Below are 23,922 nucleotides of genomic sequence, written 5' to 3'. Positions count from 1 at the left end.
ATTATTTTATCGAAATGATGTGGAACAAGTCGGATTACAAGACATATATATATATATATATATATATATATATATATATATATATATATATATATATGTGTGTGTGTGTGTGTGTGTGTGTGTGTGTGTGTGTGAGTAGTGCTAATATTAATGTTACTGAAATTTTTAGTTCTAAGCATCAACTACATTTAGAGGTACATTTTTTTTTTACCGTTTCTGAAACAGAAATTCGTCCATGGAATAGAAGGAGTCGTCCAAAAAAATTTATTTTAAGCTAGATTTAAAACTTGATCTGCTACTTGCCAGAAACTTTGTGTTGTTGGGCTAATGATGGAAGATTTGTATTGGTGAAGAGTGTACTCCTTTTTGAGCAACTGACAACTTCAATAACGGATAGGAAAGGTCATTATTCCCTCTTGTGTTGTACATATGAACAGCACTGTTCTTCTCGACCTGAGATGGATTATTTGTAACGAATTTCATTAGCGAATATAAGTATTCTGATGATGAAGTTGAAAAGGTGCCTACATGACGTCCTTGGGTGAACACCACTAATTATTGTCACTGATCTTTTTTGTGCAATCAGTACTTCGTGCCTAAGTGGTGAGTTATCCCCGAAAACTATTCCATAAGACATTATTGATTGGAAATATGCAAAGTACTTTAGGAGGCTGATCTGTATATTACCAAGACTGGCGGTTATAGGAAGAGGAAAGAAGCTGAACTTAGTTGTTTGAGAAGCTCAGTAATATGCTTCTTCCAGTTCAAGTTGTCATCAGTGTTAAACCCAAAAATTTGGAGAAATTTGCTCTACTAACTGAGCCCTGTTCAAATGCTCCATCAAATGTCGGTATGATTCTATTCGGTGTACAGAACAGGATATAGTGAGTTTTTTTCAAAATTAAGGGAGAGTCGCAAAAGCTGCTCTTTGAATGTTTGTGGACAATAGCTTTCCTGGAATGGTGTGCCCTGTCGAGAGTCCCGACCTTAATCCAATGGATTAAAGCAAAACGCGCTGCTTATTAAACACTTAACAGAAACTAACAGTAATAAATGACGTTATTTATATCGTTTTCAATGCTGTGGAGTACAACAGAATGCATTCAAGAGCTGCAAGCTGAGAAGAAACACTCCATCATGGTTTAAATCTATTCATTTCTAGCGTCGGTAATCCGTTTAGTATCTGAGTTATTAGCGCCGGTTTAGTCTTCTTCACTCTGTACACGGGTTTGTTGCAGCTCTTCACAGTAGTCTGACATGAGCAAGTTTCTTCATCTTCAGCACCCTACAGCCATTTGAACATAATTTAGCCCAGACTTAATTACCTCTTCAATTGTACCTATCCTCACATCTCTCTCAGTTACGAAACTATTTCTTCATGCCTCAGAATGTGTTCTACCAAGCTGCTTCTCCGTTTAGCCAAACTATACCGCAAATTTCTTTTCTCCACATATCGATTCAGTTCCTCTCCGTTAGTTATCCTTTTCACCCATCTAAACGTAAGTATTTTTCTGCAGCACCACATTTGAAAAATTTTGACTTTATAGTTTATGAGCGCATTTTAATTTGGTGTTAGACTACACTCCAACCAAATGCTTTCTCGAAAGACTTCACAACGATTACATTTATATTGTTGCCGTATTACTCTATTTCATAAAAGGTTCTCATTGTTGTTGCAAATCTGCATTTTATATCCTCTTCATTCCTGACTTTTCGTATCAATTCCCAAAATTAATTTCCACGGAATCACTCAACGTATTTCGACTACATTTCATTCTCATTGTTTTAAACCTATAGATGTTCGTCTTGAGTATTTATTACTCACACACAAAGATTTCCAAATGACCTTTGCCGGCCCCGGTGGTCTCGCGGTTCTAGGCGCTCAGTCCGGAACCGCGCGGCTGCTACGGTCTCAGGTTCGAATCCTGCCTCGGGCATGGATGTGTGTTATGTCCTTAGGTTAGTTAGGTTTAAGTAGATCTAAGTTCTAGGAGACTGATGACCACAGATGTTAAGTCCCATAGTGCTCTGAGCCATTTGAACCATTTTGAAATGACCTTTCGCATTTAATCCAACGTCATATACAGTTGATACAAGGTTTGTTGATTTAATTGTATAAATGTTACTTCAGAATCATTATAAACGAGATGCAATTTCCATCTTCAGCTTTCCTTCACTTCAAGTCTAAGGCAGTAGGGTCATTGGTGAAGCTCGTAAATAAAACGAAAGATTCCATACCTAAACATACATCTAAACTTTGTATGTAATGTTAATCAACCGTGTATCTGTACCTAACGAAAAATCTTATCTTCTAACGTATTTATGAACTCTCCTTACGATTTATAAAACCATATATATAATATTTTTAAAGTAATTGAGGCCGGCCGTTGTTGCCGAGCGGTTCTAGGTGCTTTAGTCTGGAACCGCGCGACCAAATCAAATGGCTCTGAGCACTATGGGACTTAACATCTCAGGTCATCAGTCCCCTAGACTTAGACTTGCTTACACCTAACTAACCTAAGGACAGCACATACATCCATGCCCGAGGCAGGATTCGAACATGTGGCCGTAGCAGCACCGCGGTTCCGGACTGAAGGGCCTAGAACCGCTCGTCCACAACGGCCGGCGTCACCGCGCGAACGCTACGGTCGCAGGTTCGAATCCTCCCTCGGGCAGGAATGTGTGTGATGTCCTTGGGTTAGTTAGGTTTAAGTAGTTCTAAGTTCCAGGGGGCTGATGACCTCAGATGTTAAGACCCATAGTGCTTAGAGCCATTTTTTGAAAGTAATTGATTGCTTCATGTGTTTCTACAATGTGAGAGCTCCCGTCTCTCTTTTTATAAGTACCCGCATAATGTGTAACGTATTGCAAACCCTGAAGTGCAGCCTAGTTAATTAACCCCTTATTTCGACAGTTTTCTTTAATATGGGAGCCAGATGCAGTAGTGGTAGCGATCATGCCGATATTTTCTTTCTCGCACAAGTGTAAAAGTATAATTTTGGAGGGCGAGCGTTGTGGGTAACTGCAACTTCTGCACCAATTAACGACAATCTGTTTCACTTGCAGCGTTAGTAGTAAGAAGAATTTTTATATTTCTCATTATTAAATTTAAGTCGCTGTGCAATTTATAATGTTGTAAATAGGTAACTCTAACATTCTGGGTGGTGTCTGTTCTATACCGTGTCTCCCTACCACTTTCGCGCAACGACGCCCTGAGAGTGTTTTTTAGGGAATTGACTAGTTTGAACCTGGGACCTGTTGCTGGTAAGGAGACGCCAGACCACACATGACATGTAGAATTCAGAAGAGTTCAGTGAGACTAGCGATGATATAACCAAATATTTAATGATTTCAGCGTCAGCTCCATTGCACTCCCTGTAAGATAATCTTAATACTAACTAAATTTAGTGGAAGGGGTTCAAGGCTTTCCTATTTTTAGTTAGCTGGTAAAATAACGTCGAAAAAGCAGTTAAGTTTACCATTGGAAATTTTATTCTACTCACAAAACATTGTTTATAAATTGCACTATTGATAAAAGGAAATGTTTCAATACAGGATGGTAAAAACCAAGTGCGTTCAACAAAAATGTGAACGAATATTCTTTGAGTGGGTTTCCAAGTTCTACAATGGATCGAAGGATGACCTATGCCATGTCACATCTATAATATAGGTTTAAAATAAGTTTCCCAAGAGAGAAAACTATCAAAATGGTCTACAGTGACCCTCAATTATCTTTAATTTTATTATCTAACTTGTCGTAAATTACAGTGGCTGATGTGGCTTCTCAATAACTATATAACAGAAAAATCATCGCGTTTCATATTTTTTACTTCAAGTGGCAAATGTGAACACCATGAGCTTTGCCGGCCGCGGTGGTCTCGCGGTTCTAGGCGCGCAGTCCGGAACCGCGCGACTGCTACGGTCGCAGGTTCGAATCCTGGCTCGGGCATGGATGTGTGTGATGTCCTTAGGTTAGTTAGGTTTAAGTAGTTCTAAGTTCTAGGGGACTAATGACCACAGCAGTTGAGTCCCATAGTGCTCAGAACCATTTTTTTTTAAAAACCATGAGCTTTAATTAACGACCGACACTAGTATTACGCAAAAAAGGGGGTGTAACAGATGAGACTTCTGCAGTTCTGAGTGAAGCTTTGTGCGTTGTTATGCGGCATCGCGTGCGTTCATTACCTTGTCGGTGTTCGTCAGGGGGCGGCGGGCAGCACAGCTCCGCTCACCTCGCCGTCTCGGAAGCAACTCTCTCCTAACTTCTCCTTACTACAATTTACCGAAGTTGGTTTAAAAAAACTATCTGGCTGTATTTTCATCTGACCAATCAGGGTCTCAATGTTAACCTTATGCACTGCTTACAAAAATTCTGTCTATCCAATGAGAAACGTTATACTTTTCGTGGTGGGGCAATGTTTTTAAAGTTTGAAACGTAACAGAGACGCGAAAAAGTCTCAAGCTAAAACTTGCAGCTGGCGTTGTCATAGTGGTTAGCTGGCGACGTGGGTATCCAGTCCGTCCCTTATCGTAGGGCCTTCTAGCTTAACACGGTTCTGCTCTCGGCTTCTGTTCTCGTTTCTCCCCTCGGAACTGCGTTTGTCTCACGGTGGGAAGGTATGACATGCATTTAGGCATTCTTGTTTTAGTCTGTGGTATTCCATTTGCTCACTCGCTACTCCTATTACTTTGGTTAATTTAATGTCACGATTTATTTGGAGCTATGTGACATACTACTGGATTTGCTTATCATGTCAGGGTTTCCATGGAAAGTGTTGGATTTGCCTGACACCTTACACAACGTGCAACCGTACAGATGACGAATTCTTGTATGCGTAGCCTGTATACTGGTGTGGGTGGAGCACACAATCTTGCTCAACTCTGTGGTGATTGATGCCACATATTCCTTAAGAAACATGGTTGCAATACTATTTCTGCTCAAATAAGCCGACAGTATGTATCGATTTTGACGACATCTTAACCTCATATCCCTTTCTTGTTACAATCTCGTAGAGGCTCTTCCACGCATTGTGAGAAAGTACCCTTCGGGAAAGCGGATACTAGAATACTGCAGAAATCCCATGGTGCGCGAGACAGTTAGCGAATAAACTTCGCACAGCTTGGCGGAACTAGCTGAAGTTAACCGACGTTACGTCGCCCAGTGCACACAGCCGTATTTGTGCGGCTATGGTAATGCAGATCCCGCTCCTATATGCGAACATAGACATGGTCCACAAAGTTGCAGTATGCGCTGGCTTCATGACGCCCTTTCCTTTACTGTCCATTGCGTTGAGCGTTTCATTGTGACATAGCTGACCGCCGCCATGTTCCCTTAGCTGCATTGTATTGATTGGATCATAATCGTTGAGGAGGAATGATGGCCGATTAAAGCCGAACGGTGTGGAAAGCCAGTTATGGGAAACGAGTGCCATTCTCATATTTTCACCATGCGGATCCAGTGTTCTATTAGACACATCAAATATCTACGAGAAAATTGCTCTAGTTAGTGGTGCAGACATCAAAACACTCAGCTTGTGTTTGGCAGTATGAGGTTGAAACCAAACAGCATCCATCCCCCATTTTGAATTTTGTTTTTGTTTTTTGTGTAATGCTATTTAATTCCCTTGACCAGTACAGGAGGGTGAACTGGCAGCGATGCAGTGTCACTCCTCTGCCGAAAAGCATTCATAAAACATACAAACATAGTTTTGAAAAGTTGAAATGAAAATAATGTGTAGTGGTATAAAAACGAGTGGCTGCGCATTGTAGGTTTTAAGTAAAATATTGTTGTCTTTCTGAATACAATAATTTGTTAGTAGTCTGCGTAAGAAACAACCACTTAAGTTTCTTGCACTAAGTTGTAGATACTGGGCAACAGGTGATGACGGTGTTTGTGGGAGAGCATTTATGAACAGGAGCGAAATTAAGAAGTTGGAGAGGAGGGCCACAAAACAAGAGCTGAAAGTGGAGAGAGAAGTGAGAGGAAGGAAAGAAGTGTTTCATATAATCTGGAAGGCTGGGTAGCTCTCTGGCTGGATTTCGTGTTTAGATAGGGGAAGGTAATTATAGTTTCATTGGGATAGGGTGTGAGAGTGTGTGGGTTTTAGATTCAGGGAATGTGCTGTTGCAGGCGAGGGTTAGAGCGACGAAGCAGTAAAGCAGCTGGTATCAATTTGGCGGGCACTAGAAGATCTTAAGAGGTCCAATGTTGGAAAGGAGAGGTGGGAAATTAGGAATTTAATGCACGATTAGAGTGGGCAAGGGTAAAATGATATGGAAGGCGAGGGAGTGCGTGGTGTACGAGGCTTTGGAGGGAATGCCAGAAGTTTGGTAAAGTTGAAATCGAGGCGCCACTGGTGTAAGAGAGCAGAATTACGCAAAGTTGTAACAGCAAATGCAAGATGCAATTACTTGACGGTTGTGAAGTTTATAGTACTTTTCGTAAATGAACAACTTTTGTCACACAGACCTATAGCTGGTACATTGAGTAAACGTGAGTGGGAAGCATTGCTGATTACAGAATGTGGACTCCGTTCCTGTTGAGGATGCATTGTGTGAGGTATATCGGCGTTAAATGACAAACACGAAGTCTCAGTTCATTTGAATCCTTTGAGATCAGGAAATGTCTGACACACAGCATACCGTCAGACTCCGCTGTGCACTACTTAATTCCTCTCACAACAACCCAGACTTTCCCACAACATCTGGATCATCCCACTTCCCTACCTTTTGTTTCTGTATATGTTGCTTTGACTTTGTAGTACGCCGTGGTACAGAGATATTCATTAGGCTTCGCAATGCCATGTCTTGTACATGAATAAAACTAGAAATTTAACATTCAGACTGAAATTTAAAGGATACATGGGCGCCAGTTGTCAGTTGACGGATCATGTGGTTGCCGACAGGAAACGGCGTGGTGCAGCTGGCAAAAAGACAACATGTAAATTGAAATAGCAACAGCGAACTACAATAAAAATGGGAATCGATAAATAAACCCATAGCAATCCGAACACCAACATGCAAAATGCTACAAGCTTAAGCGCCAACTTCAGGTGCACCTACGTAAAACCAGATTTTTTTGTAAATATTTTGTAATCCTGTGCCTAAATGAAAGATCATGCCAATTTTCTGTCTTAATACGCGTAGAATATACAGGGTGGTCAGAAACAGTCTGAAAAGTTTGTAAGGGTGTTGCACGGTAGGTTGTACGAAGAAATAATATAGGTAACAAAAATATTCAACATGTTGCGCCGTTTCCGAATTAATTAGCATCGAAGTCAACCAATCAGGCCATTGCGCGTGCAAATTCAAGCGACCCGCCAAAGACGGTGTCACCAAACGTGTTGTTCGTTCGGCTTCCTAAAACTGAACAAGAGAGCGATACAAAAACTGGATATGAGACAGTAGTAAGGATCGAAGGCGAATCAAAGGCTGAGCTGTCTCGCGTGCTAACACCTACGCTCTGAGAACAACTGACACTAATTGTCTCTAGTGGGCCACTTAAACTTGCACGTGCAATTGGCTGGTTGGCTAATTTCAGTTCTAATTTACTCTGAAACGAAGCTATGAATCGACTTATTTTTCATAACAATTATTTCTCAGAAAAATGTTCTCTGCGACACTCTTACAAGCTTTTTGTCTGACGTTTAATTTGCAGGGTGTTTACGAGCTGATAAAATATTCACGGATGATTGAGCCGTACAAACGCTTCAGTTTGAAGCAGGGAAACGGCGTCCATGGACGACTACTCGTATGCTTCAACCAGGCACATTTGCTTTGCATCCTTGAATAACTATGTCTGTCTCAAATAAAATATTTTAAAAATGAATTGAAAACCTTAAATACCTTGTAATATTGTTGGTATCAGTATTTTGTTGAGGTATTCATATATTGGTATTGTTTAGAGTCTGGTCTCGGAATGTAAACACAAACTGTTCATGTCCGATCTCGCTTCCAACTTGTACGAGTGGCCTCGTAGGAACCTGGCAGCGAATTGTCTAATTTATATACCAGGTATTACCACGCACAGAGGACGAATAGTACCTTCATTACATTCATTACCGGATTTACGATTGACACGGTTCTTTTGAAATCACTAATCATGCACAGCTGTGCTGAATTTGGTTACTGGTGGAACCCGATGCATCATCTTCAACGTAGAGGAATACAAGTGTCATCAGATGTGATCAAACAACTTCTATTTCATTTTTAGTGGATTTGTTTCGTCACTTTTGACGTAAGTCTTCTACCAAATTAAATTTTTGAACGACATGGCTAGTTAATTATAGTTTCGACTTATTTCCTGTTTGACAGAAGAAGTGAAAAAAAAAAACTTTAAAGTCATAGGTGGTTAAGTGGCGGCAAAGACCAGTTAGCAGGAATATTAGTGAAGAAAATTGCGTTCATTTCGCGAAATGAAGGAAATTTTACGAGAAGAAGTCGAACTCATTAGCGCAAAATCGGTCGCGAGTGCAGGGCGGGAAAAACTCGAGCGGTTTGCGTTTTAATTAACGAGGACAGCGCACCTGGTGTTGGCTGAGAGTGGTGGAGGGGGTACGTGGAGTGGTGGAAGGGTGGGGTAGAGGGGTGAGGAGAGCAGGGGAGGGGGAGGGGGAGGGGGAGAGAGGGCAGCGCTAATTGAGGAGAAGCGTAATTGCAACGCAGAGCCCGTGTGCGCAGCTGGGCTGGTGGCCCACACAGCTCCACTGCCATACACCACAGCAAGCTCTTTGTCATCAGTACACTGCCACGTGTGTCGTTCCCTAGTGGTAAAAGGACTTTACGTCGCTGGAATTTGTTAAGCGAGACCAAGATGGGTGCAGCATCCCGAAACTCTGACTCCTCTCTTACGACGTACTTCAAGTTATAAACACTGACGACTTTTTTTTTCTCGCATGCTAATCACACGAGAACTGCGAAACTTGTGTCACTTCACGACGTAATCTCCCTGCAGTCGTATACATTTTTCAAACCGTAAGCGCCATGATTCCATGGCTGCTGCGAACGCTTCTGTAGGAGTGGTTTGAATACGGGAAAGTGGGACCTATGTCTCACCCATTGTTGCGATCGATGAATAGGAAGGTCAGTTCATGCCTTTATCACGCGTCGACATTGCCTGGCAACATGCCATGCACGCAGCCTTCTAGTCCAGAGGCAGCATTCGTGTCACTCACTTGGAGAACACTTGCCGCCATTGCATGAAAAACAGTCCTCACTTTCGTTGCTGGAGCCGGAGTTCTGTGTCCCGCTCAGTGCTGCCATCCCTACCAGGTATCCACGTCTATTTTAAAACAAACTTCCCGTTTCTATCTGTCCTGGCAAAAAGTCTAAGGTCTTATAACATGAATGCATCTCGTTCATTGCAGAGCTCCTTGAAATGCTTCGATATTTTCACATTGTCGCGAATAAAACAGTGACCCATATATACAGGGTGATCAAAAGTCAGTATAAATTTCAAAACAATCACGGAATAATTTAGATAGAGAGGTACAAATTGACACACATGCTTGGAATGACATGGGGTTTTATTAGAACCAAAAAATACAAAAGTTCACAAAATGTTCGACAGATGGCGCTTCATCTGATCAGAATAGCAATAATTAGCTTAACAAAGTAAGACAAAGCAAAGATGTTCTTTACAGGAAATACTCAATATGTCCACCATCATTCCTCAAGAATAGCTGTTGTCAGGGAATAATGTTGTGAACAGCACTGTAAAGCATGTCCGAAGTTATGGTGAGGCATTGGCGTCGGATTTTGTCTTCCAGCATCCCTAGACATGTCGATCGATCATGATACACTTGCGACTTCAGGTAACCCCAAAGCCAATAATCGCGCGGACTGAGGTCTGGGGACCTGGGAGGCCAAGCATGACGGACGTGGAGGCTCAGCACACGATCAACACTAAACGATGCGCATCTGTCGGACATTTTGTGAACTTTTTTTTGTTCTAATAAAACCCCATGTCATTCCGAGCATGTGTATCAATTTTTACCTCTCTACCTACATTATTCCGTGGTTTACTAAGTTTTCACATTTGTACTGACTTTTTGATCACCCGATACATGAAGTTTCCTTTAATTTACGTCTATGGCCACAAACTTTTTGTTAGTAGATTACCGGTTTCGGTCTATAATGACTATCATCAGATCTGTTTTATAAAAACAAAGTCATAATGTACTGCAGCCATAGTGGCATCGTCAAATGTTAAATGCAAAATCAGCACCATCGTCGCCAAATATATGTAAATAGAAAGCAGTATACATTTGACGATGCTGGTGCTGATTTTGCACTTAACATTTTATGATGCCATATGGCTGCAGTACATTAGGACTTTGTTTTTATAAAACAGATCTGATGATGGTCATTATAGACCGAAACCGGTAATCTGTTAACAAAACGTTTGTGACTATAGACATAAATTAAAGGAAACTTAATGCTGCACTATGGTTTGACTGTAGACACAATCCAGACATACTAAGACAAAAATAGAGAAGACAGAAAGAAAGAAAGAAAGAAAGAAACAAAGAAAAACCGATACACCACGAAGGAATTATCCGAATAGGACGCAAATCGCTAGATGTGATGTACATTGTACAGACAAACAAGTGATTACAATTTCAGAAAATTTCGATGATTTATTCGAGAGAAAAAGCGTCACGAATTCAGTAAGTCAATAACGCGTTGATGTACCTCTGGCCCTTATACAAGCAGCTATTTGGTTTCTTTTTGATAATATTGTTGGGTGCCCTCCTGAAGGATATCGTGTCAATTCTGTCCAATACAAATGCCGTGTGGCTAGAGCCTCCCGTCGGGTAGACCGTTCGCCTGATGTAAGTCTTTCGAGTTGACGCCAGATTGGCGGGTTAGATCGTCAAAATCTCGAGCTAGTTGCAGGAACCCGCCCATTGTGATCCAACTGTTCTCAGTTGGGGAGAGATTCGACAACTTTCCTGAGCAAGGGTTTGGCAAACATGAAGATAAGCAGTAGAAGCTCTCGTCACGGTAGGACAGGTATTATCTTTCTGAAATGTAAGCTTACGATGTCTTCCCATGAAGGCCAACAAAACGAATAGAATATCGTCAATTTCCACTGTGCTGTGAGGGTTCAAATGGTTCAAACGGTTCCAAAGTCTCTAAGCACTATGGGAGTTAACATCTGAGGTCATCAGTCCCCTAGACTTAGAACTACGTAAACCTAACCAACCTAAGGACATCACACACATCCATGCCCGAGGCAGGATTCGAACCTGCGACCGTAGCAGTCGCGTGGTTCCGGACTGAAGTGCCTAGAACCGCTCGGCCACGGCGGCCGGCGCTGTGAGGGTGTTGCTGATGCTAACCAAAGGCGTGGTGCTATGAAAAAGCAATCGTGCCGCTGACGATCGCATCTGTTTGTGTGGCTGTACGGGGGGCAAGAGTACAGAATGCAGACACGTCTTCGGCCTGACTGAAGCAGAATTGTCTTACGTGATGAATCGCGCTTCGAAATGAGCCCCGATAACCAACGAGGATGTGTCTGGAGACGCCTCAGACAACGGTGGGATACCAACCCGACAGTCACCCGCCCTACGGCAGCATAGTCAAGAGTGATGTTCTGACGTGGCATTCCTTTTCGTAGCAGCACGCCTTTGATTGTTATCCGTGGTAGCCCTACAGATGAGTGGGACGTCGACGATACCGTATATCTCATTGCCTTCCTGGGTTTACATTACAGCAAACCAATGCCCGCTCGCACACAGCGAGAATTTCTACTGATTTTCGTGTGTTTGCCAAACATACCTTGGCCAGTAAAGTCACCGGATCGTTCCCCAATTTTGAACGCTTGCAGCGTTATAGGCAAGGTGCTCCACCATACTCCGGATTTTGACGATCTAGCGCCCCAGTTGTACAGAATTTGGCACGATATCCCACAGGAGGACATCGAACGACTCCATCACTCAATGCCAAGTCGAAGATCTGCTTGCATGAGTGCCAGAGATGGACCAACGAGTAGTTCAATTTGCCAAGTTCTGATGGAAGGAGAAGAAATGAATTAAAATTTGTACCACGGCCAGGTTTCGAACCTGGGTCTCTTTACTTACTAGGCAGATATGCGAACCATTACATACTGCAGCACTATGGCCAACGTTGCTGCATGAACTACAAATGTCGATTGCCCTCCCCAACACAAACTTCAATTCATATCTTAAGCTTAGGCCGCGCGGGATTAGCCGAGCGGTCTTGGGCGCTGTGCAGTCATGGACTGTGTGGCTGGTCCCAGCGGAGGTTCGAGTCCTCTCTCGGGCATGGGTGTGTGTGTGTAGTTGTCTTAGGATAATTTAGGTTAAGTAGTGTATAAGTTTAGGGACTGATGACCTTAGCAGTTATGTCCCAAAAGATTTCACACATATTTGAACATTTTCTTAAGCTTATTTTCCCCCTTACATTGTGACTATTGCCAGGGCTCTCGTGCATTGAAATAGCATACCAGCGTCGGACGCAATGGGAGAAGTGCTTATCTTACAGATCTTATAATTAAATTTTCGCTGAGACACTTACGTCTTCTGTTTACATCATTATCGTAGATAAAGATGAGACTTAAATGTGTCGGGGAAAATTTAATTATAAGATTCGTTTGTCTGTACAGGTACATCAATAGTCTTATCTACCAATTTCCGTCCCATTCGAATAATTCCTTCGTGGTGTGTATTTTTTTATGTTAACCTATAAGAAATCGGTAAGCTCCGCACAGATAATTCTTTGGTTGAGAAGGGTTGTGAATGACCTTTTACCTAGGCCGCAATATGTATACCTACCTGGATAACGGTTTCCGGCGAAACGGTGGGAACGGTGCATATTGTCCCTGAGAATCCAGAAGGCAGGCTACCTAAGCGCTCAGATGTAATTTCCCAGGGAAAGTTGAACACAACGAAGTTAGCCTGTTCTCGTTACTGTTTGCTACGAAGCATGTACGATAACTGGCGTTGTTACAGAATCTTAGCGGCTGCGGCAACTCCAAGGTTAAATGGAAACACCGGTGGCTGCAAACTTTCTCTGCCTGTTTGATGGTAATAGTTTTTGCGTTTTGTAGACGTCAGCTATACTGGAAAATGCACTAGGGAAGAGCAATTAAGCGTCCAGGGAAGATGAGAACCGAATGACCAAAGTGCACATGTCTCTATATGTGTTTATGAAACAGTCAATTAAAAGAGACAAGTGGCCAGCAATGTGTATCAACGTGCGTAAGTGGGAACAAAGCAATGTCAGTCGGTGTTGAGCTCACGTTGATCGCCCAGGGGTGGACTGGCGAGTGTTGAATGCCATGAGGCAAAGAAAGAGCCTGGAAATCCTACTTGGAGTGGTGGAATACAGAGAGATGACGTCTGCCTAACTTAAGGTACAGCGCTGAAGGCAGCTCGTTGTAGCTGATGGGAGGAAGAAACCCTGTCCAGTAAAAGTCTGGAGGTGCGCAGCCCCGAACCCTCCCGTGGTCCGAAAAATGGTACTGAATCCTCCCAAGCCTGCAAGGAACTGAAAAACAGGGGGACCGAATCCTCCTGTTTGAAGCAGGTACCAGTTTTAAACGTTATGAATACTCCAAGCAGGTAAAGGAAAGCATACGAAATTGCAGTAGAAGATGTAAAATTCTTTCGCGCGTTTGTATGTTTAAAAGTTTTATCTTATACCTTATTGAGATAAAGTCCAACCGGCACAGCGCCAGCGACTAAGTCCCGCTCAAGGTCACGCGCAAAGCGTGCATAAGTGAATCAAGATTTTTTGTTTAAAACATGGGAGGGGTAGGAGAAGGAGTTAAGGAACGTGGCAGAGGTAATTATATTATTGTCTATAATACAACATACAATGTGTCAGTTTGGGAGGATTTGGTCCTTTACCTGCTTACATACCTGATTTCGGGAGGATTCGGGGCTGCGCCCGTCTGGAGCACCCGTAGTTTTCTGTTACTGTGACCAGTTTGCAGGAGGACCTGAGCCGGGATATGAAGCCAGAAATTTTGGGCGTTAATCTAGTAGAATTACTTTGAATTTAAATTTAACAAAAGAACTCCTATCATAATTTATATCTATGTTGACTAGCATATCAACTCCATTTGTACTTTCTATTTTAAGAACCACGATCAGAGGCACATACGTAATATCGAAAAACCAAGTACAGTAGAATTATACGAACAGAAAAAAATGTAGCGGTAGGGATCACCAACAACAAGCTTAATATATAAAACGTGTAAAATAAAACTTTAAAAAACTTCATTAAAGCAGGAAAACAAAAACAATTATGTGTTGAACTCGTCTACTATTAAAAAGTATGTTTATATTACATAAACTAGTTACGCTGAAAAACAACCCGTCAACAAACATCATACAAATGCTATAATGTCTAAAGTGTTGTATAAATTCCTTAATAGTCTAAGAAATCCATTTATGTAACGTGATCTTACATGTCTGACGTTTGAGGGAACACAGCGAGTGAGATATGGAGGGAGAGGCAATTGACGAAACAAACATTGACGATTTGTTTTTCAACATTGCTTTATTTGTGTAACATATATATTTTTTGATAGTGGAGAAGCTGAGAGCAATATTATTTCTTACTTTGTTGCATCTATGAACTTTGTCAACAAATTATTTAGTAAAATTTATGTACTATGCTTTCTACTGATATCTATAGCTACATTCGTCTCTATTTGACTAATTCAGTTGAAGTTTGTTTCTTAATACTGTGTAAATACCATTGGATAATGGCCTTTGGGGCTGAAACCGGGCATGGTTTTTTAAAATAAGAAGAAAAGTGAAATTGATTAATTGATTCGGAATAAATGCTACAGTTGCGGAAACACCATCTACATGCTCCAAATGCCAGACAAGGCACTGTATTGATGTGTCAGTATTAGATACTTTCTCTTTTATTTAAAGTGTTTTCAGGTGTTTTGTGTTGTCGCTGTATTCCAGTGTGTCCTGTAATATCTATGTGTGGTAAATGTAAACGAACGGAAGAGTTATTCATTTAATTTGATTCATGTTTTTACATTGTTCGGAGTAGCAGCAGAAGGGCCTGATAAGTCGCATATATTGAGTTACACTTGTCTCACAGGGTAAACATTTTATTGTGAGGCTGGCAACCCAATTATTTACAGTTATGACTGTCGGGTTGGGGTGGAGGAAGGAAGCCAAAAGCGATCAACTTCATGAAGGTATCCAGGGAAAGGGGGTGGTATATCGCACCTATAAGATGCGATTATTTTTAACTGTTTAGCCTGTAGTAACAGAATATTTTATGAGCATTTTAGCTACGCATAGGTCTCTTCAGCTCGAGTTTGGCGTATTTAACTTGTCGCTGAGTGCACTGACATCTCTGCCAGCACAAGAACGCAGCTTGGGTAATGAAAGGACAAGCGATCTAGTTGCATCAGGTGTGTCCCACCGGCGGCCATATACATTGGCAACTTGTAACTGGTGGCAATGTAAAATCTAACTTTCACTACATATATTAAATTCGATCCCTAGTTCTTATCTTCATTCATATGGAAGATAGAGTCTTGTGAAATTGGATGAACCACTTTGCCTGCCCCTGTGTATTGAAATATCAAGATAAAATAAACAGAAACGAAAAGTAGGTAAGTGGGACAGTGTATACATTCTGATAGGTGGTTTGAGGAGACTAGGTGTATAGATGAGTTTGATGGTTTAAAAGGAAGTGCAGGTTGCATGCATAATGTTTGTTTTCTCAAACCCTTCAAACAGGTTGAAATTTCGCTATTTGTCAGCCGATTAATCTGTGAATGACCTTCAACCAGTACATCCTCAACAAGCCATTCTTCTGCAGTTACCATCTACGCAAACAAGTACTTCATCTAACAGGTATTGTCCCGACTGGCTCACCGATACGCAACACATCCTTAGTGGTGACAAGTAATATACTCCATAATCTTCCAGTAGTTTTACCTGAATTTTATAGCCTACTTAAAACTTGCTGGACTGTGGTGTTTCTTCGTTACTTTTGTCACTCTAACATGAAGTACAAAGCTCAGGAAGTTTCATATCTCACGCAGGACACTCCCAGTTTGTGTACTCTGTCCGCTTATCTCTCTGAATTGCATTAGCGTACTACACTAATAAACACCACAACAGGCTAAGCGCAATTTCGTGGCTATATTGGAGTAAGGCGCTGGCCTGTGTTTGCTTCTACTGTTTGATCATAACGTTTGCCCGTTTATTACGGCCCACTGTATTTGATGAACTCTGTCATTCGATTAGTTCCGTATATTACCCATTAATGTGCCCTTGTACCATCGCACTAGTTTGCTCCCGGGGGATTGAACATTAATAGCTTACATGAGAAATTTTGTGCTCCCGTTTGCAGACGATGAGCTTTTATGTTTATTTTTTCTATGTAAATGGCCAACAATTACGTTAGTTTGTTTACCATCCCGTATTAATTCTCTCGTTGATTCGCTTCTTTCTTTAAATACTTCATAAAGGAGAAAACACTTACGCTAGAGATATGAGAAACAAGAAAAATCAACGGAAATAGAGATGACTGCCTGGTAGTAAGTACATAGAATATTTTAACAAAGAAATATTTCCCAATTCTAGCCGTACATGTGATTATACTAGCTTTAAGCCGAATGCTTCATCGTGTTATGACTACTGATTCTTCTATGGGTGACTGAAATGATGTTTTAGAGCTGTGTTTTCAGTCATAGCCCAACTACCTTGTCCATTGTCATATAAGCCACTGTTACTGTCTGTCACACTATGGGCACCTCCCAAACGACCTTTTAGTATGTCTACTGGAAATGATCGTCTACACACGAGTATTACTGATACGAACGCATTTACGAAACAAACTGTCAGACGTCATATACTCGTATACAGTTGCCCTCAAAATTGTAACACCATGCATGCGGCACTTATTAAACGACTAATCGGTGTGAAGTGTACAATATGACTCGATATTCGAATTATTAACATTTCAGCGCAACCACAAAATGAAGGAGCGACACCATGTAGAATCAAAATGCAAGGGAAGATTACCGCAACGGGTTTCTCATTCAGAATCACTCTGAATACTGATTGTTTATGAGAATATGGTGTTATATCGTGTACAAGAAGGAAAAAGCATCTGCCAGTGTATCTCAGAATTCGACAACAGCAAGGCTGTGCGTAGTCGAGAGTGTGGTTAATGGTTCTGTAATATTGCTACTCGCGTTGGTATTGTTCTCACGACTGTTGCGAATAAAAAATCGAAGGGTACGGGAGGGCCATACGCAACACTATATAGGATCTCAAAGGCCTCACATGACTAATGCCTGAGAGGACACACATATTATTCTCTCGGCCGTGCAGTACGGTACAGCCACATTACATATCTCAGCTCAGCAAATGAGCTTGTCTGCAGCAAGAGCAGTATTTAGATGGACAGTGCAGCACGTCTGGAGCATCACAGACTGGCAGCGCGGCCACTATTGCTGGGCCTTCTGTTCCGAATACCGGATTGGGTTGTTTTGGGGGAAGGAGACCGGACAGCGTGGTCATCGGATTAGGGAAGGATGGGGAAGGAAGTCGGCCGTGCCCTTTCAAAGGAACCATCTCAGCATTTGCCTGGAGCGATTTCGGGAAATCATGGAAAACCTAAATCAGGATGCCCGGACGCGGGATTGAACCGTCGTCCTCCCGAATGCGAGTCCAGTGTCTAACCACTGCGCCACCTACGACTACCGGAATTATGGGTTCACAAGCGCTATGCTCAACAGCATACGGGATCTCAGTGGGTCCACACGACTACTGCCCCAGAGGACAGAAATATTGTCCGCTCACCTGTACAGGATCATACACCCATTTTACGATTCTTTAGTCAGGAAATGTTATTTACAGTATGATTAGTGTACACAAAAAGAGTACGACGACACTTGAGCGCCACATGCTGTCAACACGACGGCAGTGGTTGTGGCTTCCCTTGAAGTGGCATCAGGGATATACGTCGACAGTGCAGCCCCAGCGACATCACTGGACATAGTAAGAGTAACACCATGTCCTCGTTGCAGTATTACTATGAATGTATGCAGTGTAGAGTCTCCATTGAAAACGAACTTTGATAGGTTACATTCGTCATTAGTGTACTGGTCTACCCCCTGTCGTGATGGAACGGGCTGTCATTAGGTACAGAAGTCGATGGTCTGTCAGTCACGCAGGTGAAAATTTAGACAGAAACCCTTACCTTCCAGACACTTAAAGTCTGGTGGATGAGCCGTATATATCGATGCCTCCTTGCCATTATCTTGCAACAAGATAATGCAATACCACATGTGGCTCATACTATCCTAAAGTAACTCGATACGTAACGGGTTTGACTGCTGCCCTGGCCACCTTATTCTGCAGATCCATTACCTGCAGAAAACATCTAGTCATGGGTTGCCGAGACACTGGAACATCACCACTCTTCACCTGTGGATGAACTCCGGCACAGAATTAAAACAGCATGGGATGATGTACCCATATTCTCCATCCAGTCTCAATTCCAGTGTCTTCCTAGTTGGATTAGAGCTGTTGTTGCTGGCAGAGATGGTAGAGCTGTGTACTAAATTTAGCACTTTGTGCAGCCCAAACCACCCACAAATTTAATAATGTATTATTTCTATTATTCTGCACACGCACAACTAGTAGAATTTCGTCATTTGCAGTCCTTCCAGGTGTTGCAGTTTTAATGGCCAGAAATATGTGCAAAAAATTCTCTTGTACTTCCATTGTAACCTCTGTATGTCACTGAATATCTTTGTTTAAAATAAATAGCAGTAATGCAGATATTTTGTGTTTCCTTAAGTAAACAAGCTGTTCACATGTGCTCTTATGTTATATAAGATACGTCTAATATATAACAAAGTGCTTTTATCTTTTAACAAAAATGACCATCCTAGACATCCCCCACTCCTCTGGGTCAACTGCGTGATGTATAAATGCAGGAAGTTAATCCATTGGTGAGATTTGACCCCGCCAACGGTCCAAGTTATGACTTACCCACACCCTCATGATTCCCTGGGCCCTCCAATATATGAACACCTTCCACTGATATTTACAATTTTGGGGCAATTTGTTACAGTTTTACAGAAAGTGTGCCAATTTACTCCTAGTATTCGAAATATTCGCTTTTCAACATCATCGTCCAAATATACGCGTAAATTATCGTAAATACAAGGCTTTTAATGTTTAGCAACTACCACAGTCCATCGTTTAATCAAATACACATACAAATTACACAAATATAATTTAATAATTGTCATCAGCACTTCTCTCTTTCTATAATAGCTACATCACAATTTGGGAATCGTCCAAAAGTGTACTCATCGATCATTGTTTCTATATTTGTAATCTCACAAGTGTGTTGAGAAAGCAACTGATATGTGGTTAATGCAACTGCAATTTCATACTCTTAAATTTTGTGACCACAATGTGTGTATAGCTCTATGCAGGTAGTAGTAGTACCTCATGTCGGAATTTTAATATCACCTATGTCTGGAAATATCTCCAGTGAATAACACACAAGTCATATAAAACTATTAATGTTTAGCAATGGTAGCTTGTTGCCTCCCTGTGACGGCATGTGGACTACATGATGATGACTCTGAGACAGAGATTCATCATTCCAAGCATGGAAGATGAGGTCAATTGTTTATACAGTCACCCACCCATGCATGTTCGTAACAGCATGAGCCATAATGGCAGAAGCGCACCAAGAGGCCAGTGGCCGTGCTCATCTGCTTCTACCACATACAGTGGAGCCCATAATATACACATCACGGTGAGTGCAGTGGCAGCTCTGGTGTATGGTGTGAGGTGGTGTGGCTCAATGCAGAACTCTTGGGCACTTGCAGGGACACCCATGATGTGGTGTTTTTTCAAATAAAGGCTTTCAATTGCTTCTATCCTATCCCAGCAGTGATGAAAGTTGTTTAAACATTAAATATAGGCATTACTAGTGCTGTTAATGTTGTCTGGTGTGAGCACAAGTTCTTTATAGTGGCTACATTTTTTAAAAAAGCTTCTGCATCATTGCTAAAAATTGGATCGTTTGGTGACCTAGAAAACGACCCAAAAGTAGACAGCCAAAAGCATAGCAACCCTCATTTCTTATCTGTATGAAACAGACTCGATATGAAGCAGGAGTGTATTTGTTTAAATAATGCACTGTGGTGATTAAACCATGGGATATCAATGTTATTTGTAATATCAAGACTGTATTTGTTTAAATAATGCAGTATGGTAACATTAAAAGTCTTGTATTTATATTTATAACAAACATGTTTCTTTAGATGGCAATCTTGAAACAATGGATATTTGGAATACTGGCAGAAAATGTGCAATGTTTATGCAAAACTGGAACATCCCCAAACTGTAAATATCAATGGAAAGTGGTCATATGTTGGAGCAGTGGTGGATACAGAAAAACCTCAAGGAGGGTGCACTAAAGATGGTTTGCGCTACCTTTACTTTTTCCAAGTGGCAGGTTTGTTTACATAAAGAGAACAAGGTTACTTTGTCCTCAAAGTGGTAGAGCTCCACTACTATCGTGGTCGAAATTATTGCCTTTAGGGAGTTATTGATTGTATCTGGAGGCTAATACGCCAACCATCGAAGTAATTTTATATGTACTACAGATTGTATCCAACACCACTTGATTCAGTCAATGAAAGAAGGCATGAGTCAACTTGGAGAGCGAATTACAGAAAAGTCCCATCCATTCCGATTTTTCTGGGACAGGCCGTATTTTCAAGAAATTACCTTGGCATCTAGTGCACCATGGTTGGTTTTACTTGTTTTTCGACTTAACTGGCTGCGCATAACGATTTCGTTCGAGCACTGAGCTAATTTCCATTGTATTACTTGCTTTATTGAAGGATTTTAACAATTGTGGCATAATGTTTTATTCTCTCGAAGCTGTGCCAAGCCTCAAGAGCAATACACAGTATGGATTTTCCAGAATGAGATTTTCACTCTGCAGCGGAGTGTGCGCTGACATGAAACTTCCTGGCAGATTAAAACTGTGTGCCCGACCAAGACTCGAACTCGGGACCTTGCCGGCGAAAGGCAAAGGTCCCGAGTTCGAGTCTCGGTCGGGCACACAGTTTTAATCTGCCAGGAAGTTTCAGTATGGATTTTGTTGGAAACTCGAAGGTATTGTGTTTCTATCAACAACTGGACTTGTTCAGACTTCGGTGTTCGTTTCTCGCAGCAATATTGACGTTCGTGTATAATGTTTAATACATAGATGGTTCCAGTTTCGCTAGTTATCATTTTAGTACATATTACTGATTTATTTCCGATGGTGTTACGAGGAAAAGTTAAGTCGAAGATGAATAGCGAATGGTTTCAAGACTCTTTATTGGTTCTAAGCACTATGGGAATTAACATCTGAGGTCATCAGTCTCATAGACTTAGAACTACTTAAACCTAAGTAACCTAGGGACATCACACACATCCATGCCCGAAGCAGATACCGGACTGAAGCGCCTAGAAGCGCTCGGTCACTGCGGCCGGCGACTCTTTATCAACAAAATTGATGGTAAGACTGCTTTGACACAACAGTTCATAGAGAAAAATTCAGAGCTGGACGTGGGAGACGAATTAACATCACATGTCGTAAGAAATTAGACAGACATGAAGTTTTTGTTGCATACTAACTGTACACGGCCTGGCTTTGTTGTGGCTCAGTGGAAAAGGAACTAAAGGGAAAGCACACATTTCTAATATTTACGGGAATTGGATATACGTCCTAATCTCGTTCTCTTCCCTGTCTTTGTCCAACTCCTTCCCCAACTTTCTTTGTGCATCTCTTCCTGCTTCCCCACTCTCTCTATCCATCACTACTCCATCTTTCCCTGTTCATCATCTTCTCCTCCCCCTCTCTCCATCTCCTCCTGTCCTCTCTTTGTTCATCTTCTCCTTCCAGTTTCCTATGTCCATTTTTCCCGTCTGTCCATCTCCTCTTCTCTCTCCCTCTCTCTCTCTCTCTCTCTCTCTCTCTCTCTCTCTCTCTCTGACCTTGAGTCTTGTTTATTGTTATTGCAAATTCAGATTCTGTAGTCGTAGTAGTAGTATTCTAATCGTAAACCAGTGAGCCGTAAATACAATTTCCTTGTTTTCTAAGAACTTTCCATTATTATATATTTTATAAAATTTCCCCATTATTGAAAAAATATTAGAATGTCACGTTGTGTCAAAATTTTAAAGCTATCGTTCAAAAACTTTCAGAAATACGCGATGGTGAACAAATGAACATTTACATTTTTGGTTAAGATAAGTCGTCGAGCTTCAAAATAGATGATTATCTATTGCTGAAAATTGTCACTGAGAAGGAAAAGCGATTTGCCATTTAAGTAGATACATTTTCGTGTCACATCTTGATGTACAGATTGAGATTAATCGATTACACGCTATCGATTACGACGCTATCGAAGCAGAAGTTTCAGTGCCCTGAGACTAAATAAAAATAAGTTATTACGAATGTAATTACGCATATATCTGTGGAACAACTATTGAAAGATACAAGAAAACAATTTTTTTCAGAAATTATCGATTCTTCCAGTCTCTCTAATTTCAAGTCAGTTCGGTTTTTCATGCATATTCAAGTGTCAGCAGTTTCGGTTCAAATCTTGTAATAAATGTGTGTTGACAGTGGCATGTCTAATGAGATAATTATTCTCCTTTTTTTCTAAATAAATTGCTCGTATGTTACCAAAATCAAGAATTTAACTACATCTTTTCTTTCACGTACTTGTTCTAGATCTTCGTTCGATATTTTATAAATGTCCTGTCCTTGCTTAAAAATAAAATAGGAATACTGATGACATTGTAGTGACTATTTTTCACTCAATATTGGATTCTTTGCTGTTTGATCTTGGTGTAACCATTGTGTAAAGCGGAGTTGTAGTCGTAGCCATTAGGTATACAGACAAACCGTTTTTGTCATTTCTGTTCAAATATTCTGACGTAAACGGCAAGTATCGAACTGTGAACACATTAATCGAAATCTACCAAATCGCTACTCCTGTATTTCCAGGCCTATCGGATATATTGATTAAAATTTCGTCGTTATGCAAGCTTATTTTCAGTACAGAAAAAGCCATTCGATATTTGAATAACGATGTGAGTTTATGATGGCTGTTGGATGGACATATTTTTACAGGAAGTTTTCATGTGGAGATAACAACACAGTGTGCCCACAGGTCTTGCACGTCTCTCGGACTTTGAGAAAAGTCTTGTCAGTGGCATGAGGGACAGATCGTAAAGACAGTTGGTTGCAGTCCAAAGAGTGCAGAACGAAAGATGACGAAATGGACTCGAGACAATAGTGTGGCAAGAAAGTCAGGCATCGGGAATTTCAGTAGTACTACACCATGTCGACTGCCTCTGACGAATGTTCGGGTAAGAACAGCTGAAAAAAAAATTGCAAATGTGTGTGAAATATTATGGGACTTAACAGCTAAGGTCATCAGTCCCTAAGCTTACACACTACTTAACCTAAATTATCCTAAGGACAAACACACACACCCATGCCCGAGGGAGGACTCGAACGTCCGCCGGGACCAGCCGCACAGTCCATGACTGCAGCGCCCCTGGCCGCTCTGCTAATCTCGCGCGGCATAACAGCTGAAATATGGATAGAAGTTACGGGCAGAATGTCACCACGAACTTTCGGGAACGGAATGCTAAAAGCTAGTTTGAGATTTCGAATTGCAGTGCGCCATTTACCATTGACACCACACAACCATACTCTGACAGCACAGGCTTGCACAACACTGAGTCAGGGTTAACTGGGACATTAAGTGGCATTCTGTGGTGTTCAGTGGTGGGTTTCACTTCCGTTTATGGTGATAAAATAGATGCCAATGTGTTCATAGGCCACAAGAACCAACAATTGTCGAAAATC

The 23,922-nt window shown here is 41.4% G+C and overlaps 1 protein-coding gene across 1 annotated transcript in view; it reads left to right on the top strand.

Moving 5' to 3' along the window:
- Nucleotides 1–19,711: 19,711 nt before the first annotated feature.
- LOC126355345 (uncharacterized) overlaps nt 19,712–23,922 on the top strand; it is a 708,215-nt gene continuing 704,004 nt past the window's right edge. Inside the window, exon 1 of the mRNA XM_050005639.1 lies at nt 19,712–19,794. Coding sequence (XP_049861596.1) covers nt 19,712–19,794 — 83 coding nt within the window. The remainder of the gene's footprint in view (nt 19,795–23,922) is intronic.

Source organism: Schistocerca gregaria, chromosome 3, assembly GCF_023897955.1.
Source record: "Schistocerca gregaria isolate iqSchGreg1 chromosome 3, iqSchGreg1.2, whole genome shotgun sequence".
NCBI classification, from domain to species: Eukaryota; Metazoa; Arthropoda; class Insecta; order Orthoptera; family Acrididae; genus Schistocerca; species Schistocerca gregaria.
Note: the sequence above shows the minus strand (reverse complement) of the source record. Positions and strands in the feature narration are given on the sequence as shown.